This window comes from Gekko japonicus, unplaced genomic scaffold, assembly GCF_001447785.1.
Source record: "Gekko japonicus isolate JY-2015 unplaced genomic scaffold, Gekko_japonicus_V1.1 scaffold1787, whole genome shotgun sequence".
NCBI lineage: Eukaryota > Metazoa > Chordata > Lepidosauria > Squamata > Gekkonidae > Gekko > Gekko japonicus.
The window spans coordinates 326975-335992 of NW_015174893.1; the positions used below are offsets into that span (position 1 = coordinate 326975).

General features: G+C 51.2%; 1 protein-coding gene across 1 annotated transcript in view; it reads right to left on the minus strand.

The window, feature by feature from the left end:
- DUSP23 (dual specificity phosphatase 23) overlaps positions 1-9018 on the minus strand; it is a 27240-nt gene that overhangs the window by 3478 nt on the left and 14744 nt on the right. The window contains exon 2 of the mRNA XM_015424955.1: positions 7821-8095. Coding sequence (XP_015280441.1) covers positions 7821-8090 — 270 coding nt within the window. The 5' untranslated portion in view covers positions 8091-8095. The remainder of the gene's footprint in view (positions 1-7820; positions 8096-9018) is intronic.

Below are 9018 nucleotides of genomic sequence, written 5' to 3' on the forward strand. Positions count from 1 at the left end.
TGGCAAGCTGGGCACCCTGCGGTGCCTCTGTGCTCATGCGCTCTGGGTTTCTGTGCAAGTACGCAAGCGACAAGATTAATTCAGCCCTGGCTCCAGGATTTAATTCCTAGAGGCTCTGGGGAACAAGCTGCCTCTTGAAGAACGACGATACCAGCAAATCTGGCTGACGATTTAGCACGGTTTTCCCCGAGGACAAGAATAAGCAGAAAGCGGGGAAAGTGATTAGCAGGGGCAGAGACCCCAAACTAGGGTTTGTTCCCGGTAAACAGGGATGGCTGTAACCTCTGTAGTGCCCCCACATCATGTCCAAGTCTGCCCTGACCATCAGACTCTGTTGTGAGTTCTTTGCTCAGATACTCATAAAAGAATAAGAAGAGCCCTGCTGGATCAGACTGGTGGTCCATCTAGTCCAGCATCCTGTCTCACACAACAACCAGCCAGTTGTCCCGGAAGGCTAACAAACGGAAAGAAGAAGAGGAGGAGGAGGAGGAGGAGGAGATTGGATTTATACCCTGCCCTTCACTCAGTCTCAGCTTACAAACTCCTTTCCCTTCCCCTCCCCACAACAGACACCCTGTGAGGTAGGTGGGGCTGAGAAAGCTCTCTTGAGAACTGCTCTTTCCAGGACAGCTCTGCCAGAACTATGGCTTGCCCAAGGTCATGCAACAGCTGTAAGTGGAGAGGGGGGGAATCAAACCCAGTTCTCCCAGATTAGAGTCCGCACACTTAACCACTACACCAGACTGGCTCTTCCCCAATGCTGCTTCCCAGCACTGATATTTAAAGGTCTGCCGTCTAGGTATAAGGAGGCTCCCTTTCACCACCATGGCTAATAGCCAGTGATGGATCCATTAATCTGTCTAACCCCCTTTTAAAGCCATCTGTGCTCACGGCCGTCCTTATGCGCACTGGCAATGGATTCCACAGTTCAATTACTCATTGAGTAAAGGAGTATTTCATCATCAATAAATTACGCAATTAGAGGAGAACAGAATAAAGGAGTATTTGCTTTTGTCCATTCTGAATCTACCTGCCCATCAACTATATTGGGTGGCCCCAAAATTGCGGTACTTTGGGAGAGAGAGAAAAAGCTCTCTCTGTCTGTTCTCTCCATCTTATGCCTGATCTTAGACGCCTCTATCATTTCCCCCCTCAGCTGTCTTTCTTCTAGACTGAACAGTGCTAGATACTCGAGCTTTCACTCATAGGAATGATGCTCCAACCCCCTAATCATGTTTGTTGCCCTGTTCTGTACTTTCCCCCCCAGCTTTGCAATGTCCCTTTTGAGATACAGTGGCCCAAACTGCACACAGTATTCCAAATGAGGTAGATCTATATGGGGGCATCACAATATCGGCCATGTTACTTTCAATCCCATTCCTAATAATCCATGCTGTTAAATCTGCCCTTTTCAGCTCAGTTCCCAATCATGCAGGGGCCCTATTCAAATCAGAACCATGGCATTCAGAAAGAGGCAGTTTAAGCATTCCTTAAAGTAAAGGTAAAGGTTCCCTTATGGGGGCATCACAATATTGGCCATTTTACTTTCAGTCCCATTCCTAATAATCCATGCTGTTAAAGCTGCCCTTTTCAACTCAGTTCCCAATCGTGCAGGGGCCCTATTCAGATCAGAACCATGGCATTCAGAAAGAGGCATTTCTTAAAGTAAAGGTAAAGGTTCCCTTGCTCGAAAGCCAGTTAAATCCGACTCTAGGGTTGCGGTGCTCATCTCCGTTTCAAAGCCGAAGAGCCAGCACTGTCCGAAGACGTTTCCGTGGTCATGTGGCCGGCATGACTAAACACCAAGGCGCACGGAACACTGTTACCTTCCCACCGAAGTGGTACCTATTTATCTACTTGCAATTTCTTGCTTTCAAACTGCTAGGTTGGCAGGAGCTGGAACGAGAGACGGGAGCTCACTCCGTCATGCGGCACTCGGGTCTCAAACTGCTGAACTACTGACCTTCCACAGCCTGCAGTTCAGCGTCTTAACCACTTGAGCCACCGCAGCATTCCTTACAGGTGGTTAATTCCCAAGGACATCCTTTTCACATTAAAGGATAAAAAAGAAAAAATTGACTGTTTCTATTTATGCCGATAAACGTATTGTATTTGTATTTGACTGTTTCTAAAGCACGTGAGTTTCTGAGACTGCAACTGGGAGATTCGGGAGAGGACGGCAGGGAGGATGAGGATAGCAAACCTAGCGAGGATTCTTCCGAGGACTCTGCTTCTGAAAAGGGGGCGGCAGTCACGAAATGTGATTATCAATTGAGGATAAGAAAAGATAAAACAAAATAATAGCCAAAGAACTCTGAATTGTGCCTTATAAGTTTTTATTATCAATGATGCTCTGGTGACTCTCTCTACACAGTGTAACCAATCGATATGAAGACTAATATCATAGCTTAATCGACCATGTTCAATGTGATTTTAGCATTTTTAGACTAATACTGATATAAGCAGTTGAAATGATCTCCTATACTTGGGGTTTTAGTTATTAGTCGTTTTCTTTCCTTTCTCCCTTAGACGTACTTGTCCCCTCCTTTTTTTCATTGTAGTTTGTAGTCTATAGAAAATGCAATAAAAAATCCCCTCCGGGGGGGCTAAAAAGAAAAGAAAAGAAAAAGGCAGTTTAAACCTTCTGCCTCCCCCCCAAAAGACGCCCTTTTCTTGACCTGAAACAGCCCTGGGGGAGTAAGGTTTTGACCCGACAGGCAAACCTAAGGTAGTTTTCCCCAAACAACGCAAATAATGGTTTCCTGGGGTTGTTTCAGGCCAGGAAAAGTAGCGTGAAGAGAAGGGGCTTGAAGCCAGGTTTAGGCAAACACATGGAAGCGTGTGGACAGTGGCACACTGGACCATTCTGCATGGTCCCCAGGGCCAGATCTTTGCCCAGGCAGCCAGGGCACTAACAGCATCTCTGGGCTCAGACCTGCACAGCCACCAGCATAAAAGCATCAGAAGAGCCCTGCTGGATCAGGCCACTGGTCCATGTAGTCCAGCCTCCTGCCTCACACAGTGGCCTCAACCAGTTCCTCTGGAGGGCCAACAACAGGGCAGAGAGGCCGAGGCCTTCCCCGCATAAGAACATGAGAAAGGCCCTGCTGGATCAGACCAGTGAGGGTCCCTCCAGTCCAGCATCCTGCCTCACACAGTGGCCTCAACCAGTTCCTCTGGAGGGCCAACAACAGGGCAGAGAGGCCGAGGCCTTCCCCTCACAAGAACATCAGAAGAGCCCTGCTGGGTCAGACCAGTGAGGGTCCATCTAGCCCAGCATCCCGCCTCACACTGTGGCCAACCAATTCTTCTTGAAGGCCAACAACAGGGCAATGAAGTCATAATGTTGCCTCCTGGCTCTGGCTTAGTGCCACTGCACATGGAGGTTCCTCTCACTCACCATGGCTAGTAGCCACTGAGAGACTCATCCTCCATGAATCTATCGAATCCCCCTTTAAAGCTGTTTATTCCTGTGGCCACCACTGCGTCCTCTGGCAGCAAATTCCACATTTTAATCACTCTCTGTGTAAAGTAGTCTTTCCTTTCCTCCGCCCTGAACCTACTGCCCATCAGCTTCATTGGATGCCCTCTTCTAGTATTTTGGGAGGGGGAGAAAAAGTTCACGTTGTCAAGTCTCTCCACCCCAAGCATAATTCTATAAACCTCCGTCACGTCCTCCCCCTAATCGTCTCTTCTAAACTGAGAAGTCCCAGCCTCTTCAGCCTGTCCTCATAGGGAAGGTGCTCCAACCCCCTCATCATCTTAGTTGCCCTCCTCTGTACTTTTCCCAGCCAAGTTCAAAGCAAATCCCCGAGATGCTGGCAGTGCCCTGACCAGGGGTCATTTCATAGAAAAAGAGGTGCAGGAGTTCATTAGCATAACATATTTGCATAGGCCACACCCCCTGACATCACCGGAAGCGTGTCAGAAGGCAACACCCACTGCTCAGGCTCCACTGGACTGTTTTGGATTGCTAGCTAGGGGGAGGGGGGAACGTGCAGATCTGTCCTCACAGAGGAGGGAGAGCTTGTGCCTGAATAAAACTTGGTCTTAAAGGTGCCACTGGACTGTTGGGGGCCGGGGGGCCAGGGGGGGAGCTCTGCAACTTACCTGGCTGCTTCTTGCTCTGACTGAGGGCTGCTGGGAGCAGGGGGCGGGGCTTGTTGCATGTTCCCGCCCCCTGGGCTCTTTACTGCCGGAGCTCCGCTCCTGCAGGAAATGACCCCTGGCCCTGACGCTTGGCTCGCTCCAAGCATATCTGGCCAAGTACAACCATCCCCCCCACCCCCATTTTGTTTGCCATGACACCAACATCACAGGTAGACGATGGAACCATTTTTTGGTGCTTGGGCCAAAAAACGGTTGCCTACTACTGACTTCAGTCCCCTCGCCCTGCATGCCTCTGAATGCGTGTCCCCCTGTGTGTCTGGGAACTGAATTCCGAGCACAGGAATTGCCACACATCTCTGACTGCCAGGACAGGGCACGGACCCAGACAGGAAGCAATGAAAACATTCTGTGTAGTTCGGCCCTGTGTAGATGGCCCGGGCTAGCCCCATCTCGTCAGAGTTTGGAAGCTAAGCAGGGTTGGCCCTGGTTAGTACGTGGATGCAGGGCTATTTTTGGGCAGGAACGCACAGGAACGGAGTTCTGGCTGGCTCCCAAGTTGGCCACGCCCAACAGGAACTCATTAGCATAATAAGCCACACCCAACAGCAGAAACTCATTAGGATTGGCTACAATTAGCGGGTGTGGCCTAACATGCAAAGGAGTTCCTGCTCCAAAAAAAAAAAAAAGGCCCCGGTTTTGACAACAAACAAGGTAAAGAGAATAAGAAGCAAAAGGTGGGTGTGGTTGGATGACCACACTTCTGGTAACATGGGGGTGTGGCCTAATATGCGAATGAGCTGTGCTGTCAGGGGGTGTGGCCTAATATGCTAATGAGTTCCTGCTGTTGGGTGTGGCCTATTATGCTAATGAGTTCCTGCTACAGAAAAACCCCTGCTTGGATGGGAGACCTCCAAGGAAACCCAGGATTGCTGCGCAGTGGCAGGCCATGGCAAACGGTCTCTGAAGTCTTTTGCCTTGAAAACCCCACTGGGGTCACCGTAAATCAGGTGCGACTTGGTGGCGATAATAAATCAATGGACTGAGCATACTCCAGGGGGCACCACAAGGGAGAGCAGCTGAGAGCCAGTGAAAAGGAAAAAAACAGAGGGGAAATGGGACATGGACGTGTTCGGACCTCACAGATTCCTGGAGGGGAAGATGGGGGGGGGGGCATCTGTGCGGGGAAAAATTCTAGACGGCTTCTGCCCCATCGCCAGCCTCACGACTCTTCATGAGCCCTCATCTCGTGAAAACTGACCAGATTGCATGAAAGTTTGCAGGCAGAATGCAGCCATCGATATAAGCACAGCACAGGGTGTGGCGGGGAGTCAAGTTGCAGCGCTGAACCAGCGAGGGAGAGCAGGGCCAGTCACCAAAACACGGGTGGCAGGCAAGGCAAACTAGGTGCGGGATTGGAAAAGAACGAACATTTCCAGAAGGAGGGCCTGGGTAAAAAGAGAGGGGGGTACCAGGTGCTGAAATACTGGTGCCAGATGGATGACGGAGTCAGGGTGGCCGTGGTGGGAAGTGCCGTCAAGTTGCAGCTGACTTATGTCGGCACCGTAGGTTGTTCAAGACAAGAGACGTGCGGAAGTGGTTTGCCACTGCCTGCCTCTGCGTGGCGACCTTGGACTTCCTTGGTGGTCTCCCATCCAAGAATTAACAGGGCTGACCCTCCTTAACTTCTGTCCATTATTACCAATATGCTTCTTTGACCGAAGGTGTTGAGCCATCCAATAAAATCACAGTTCAAATATCCTGCTTAGCTTCCGAGATCTGATTAGGTCGGGCTAGCCTGGGCCGAGGTGCCACCACTGCAAAGACCCCGTCCCTCACGGACACCCACCTCATGTTGGAAAGTGGTGGCAGATAGAGAAGGGCTTCCCAAAAGTGGTCCCGAGAGGCGGCACGCTCATACCGGAGCTGCTAGCCCTTTTACACTCCCTGGGAAACTCACAAGCAAAGAGGGAGATACCTCTAATTTGGGGCCATCTAGGTAAGAAGACTCTTGAGAGTCCCCTGGACTGCAAGGAGATCGAATCAGTCAATCCTAAAAAAAAAATCAACCCTGACTGTTCCCTGGAAGGCCAGAGACTGAAGCTGAAGCTCAGATACTTTGGCCAGTCAATGAGGAGGGAGCACTCGCTGGAGAAGACCCTGATGCTGGGAAAGATCGAAGGTCAAAGAAGACGGAGACGGCAAAGGATGAGATGTCATAGATGCAACGAACATGAAATTGAGCAAACTTCAGAGGATGGCAGAAGACAGGAAGGCCTGGCGTGATCTGGTCCATGGGGTCGCGAAGAGTCGGACTCAACCATGTGACTGAACAGCAACAGCAAGGTAAGAAAGCTGCTCTCGGCCACAAGAAGTTTCCCCTTGGCAGTTTCACTGTGTGGCACTCATGCTAGAAGCCAGAATGGAAATAACACTGGCAAAGACATTCCGGGCCAGGCTGGCAACCCCACTGTCCACCACCCCACACCTTCCAACATTTTATGGACCAAAAAAATGAAGAGAGACCCTTCGGTTTTTTCCTAAGCATTCCGACTCTTAACAGTAAGGATCGCTGCTTGAATCTCATCCCCCATCACACACACACACAGAGCTGAAGTCTTCTTCAACAGCTGTTCCATGTATTATTTAACTTAGCAATGCCCGTGGGAAAGCCCGCAGAGTTTTAGTTCTGTTGGTTAAAAATACGCCAGAAAAACAAAATCACCCTATGGATCAACAGTTCAAAACGAACCTCGCCGGCTGTAACATATGAAGTGGCGGGTTAAAATCTCCACACCCAGTGGGGCGGAAGAGTTGGATTTTGAGTGGGGAAACCCAGGTTCAAATCCCCACTCTGCTACCTGAAGTTCACGGGGAACCTTGGGCTAGTCAATCTCCTAGCCTAACCTACCTCACAGGGTCGGTGTGCCGTTAAAATGGGGAAGAGCGATCTATGCTACCCCGAGCTCCTTGGAGAAGGGGCAGGGTAGAAATGCGATTAAAGAGACGGTGCCTGTGTGTTCGTAATAATTAATTTAAATATCATCAGGTAGGGAACAACTTTTGGGGATCCCTCATGGGGCTTTCACGACAAGAGACGAGCAGAGGTGGTTTCGCCATTTCCTTCCTCCGTGCAGCCAACCTGGACTTCCATCGTCGTTTCCCCCAACCCGGCTTAGCGTCCAAGCTCTGATGAGAACCGACTAGTCTGGTATAATCTATGCGCATGCACACGAGAGACTAGACCAGGGGTCCCCAACCTGGTGCCCCTGGGCGCCGATGGAATTTTCAGAGGGCGTGTAGAGCACCACCCCAAAATGGCTGCCGCAGGAGCCAGAGCCAAGCATAAAAACGGAGTGACGGAGCCAAATATAATACTTCCCTCCCCGCTCAGCAGCTATGAGAAACCCTTTCGTTTCAATGAGGGGAGCCAGTAATAACCCCCGCCATACAATGGTTCCACCCACTTTCTGAAAAGCTTGGCGGGCACCAAGGGAAGTATTGACGGGTGCCATGGTGCCCACAGGCACCATACTGAGGGACTCTAGACGAGATAAACCCTTCCGATACGTCCAACTCCAAAGGTTTAATTTCTGGAGGAAAGAGCCTCTAGCAGCCCACTCCAGTGATAACAGGGACAGAAAATTAAGTAACGGGGTGATCTGAGCACACGAAACATGGGACCTGCATGCTCAATACGGAACAGACCTTACCTCTCCCTTGGCATTGGCGTCCTCCACAACCTGCAAGAAACGCTGGATCTGCTCGGGCGACGGCGGGCAGAAGTCTGTGATGCGGACGCGATGCACCTGGATGCCGGGGCAGGTGTCGTGGTAAGGCGGGCTGCGCTCCGTGAGCGATACCAGCTGCCTGATGCCGGCTTCGTACATGTACCGATAATGCGCCGGGAGCCGTGGCATGGCCAGCCCGGCCAGCTTGCCGGGGGCCACCCAGGAGAAGTTGGGTGGTACAGCAGAGGCCATGGCCCCTGAAGCGAGAGAGGAAGAGAAGCTGGGGAAAGTCTGGCCGGCAGCTACCAGTTTCGGTGTACTGAGAGGCTTCCCTAAAAGTGGGAGAAACGGGCGGTGCCACAACACTCGGCCCCCTGCTTAGGCCTTGGACCAATGGGAGCTGGCTAGGGTTGTCACACCGCTGCGGCTCTAAGGATTCTGGGAGCAGAGCTCTCACCACAGCCGATCCCCTCGATGTGGCTAAAGGGAGTGGCTGGGTTGAACAAAAGCTGCTAAAATCTGGATGCTGGATGTCAAAAACAAAGAACAAAGCAGACCACAGGCTGGGCGGAGGATCGGGAACCAGAGAGATCTCCTGCTGTTGTCTTTGCAGGAACTGGAGAGAACAGAAGGTTAAAGCAAACAGCACACCCATGTATGCAAAACAGAGTATCTCTTAAAAGCAGATATGGGGTGGGGGGGAGGAGGAGGAGGAGGAGAGCAGGGCTGCTGTAGCCTTCAGGGCCTACTCGGGTGAATCTGGCCAGCAACCGTGGGCAGTAGATGTCGGACTGGACAAACCTTTTGGCCTCAGCTGATCCAACCACTACACGACACTGTCTTCAAACATCAGTGACTGACTTTATATGTGCATGTAGGAGAATGAGGAAGCACAGTCCTGAGAGGGTATGGGAGACTTGGCCACTTCAGACAGCAGGATGGGAATCTTAGAGTCGTGGAGTTGAAAGGGACCTCCAGGGTCATCTAGTCCAACCCCCTGCACAAGGCAGGAAATTCACAACTACCTCCCCCCCCCCTCACATCCCAGTGACCCCTGCTCCATGCCCAGATGATGGCAAAAAATACCCCTCCAGGATCCCTGGCCAAACTGGCCTGGAGAAAAATGGCTTCCTGACCTCAACGTGGTGATCAGCATTTCCCTGGGTGTGTAAGAAAGGGC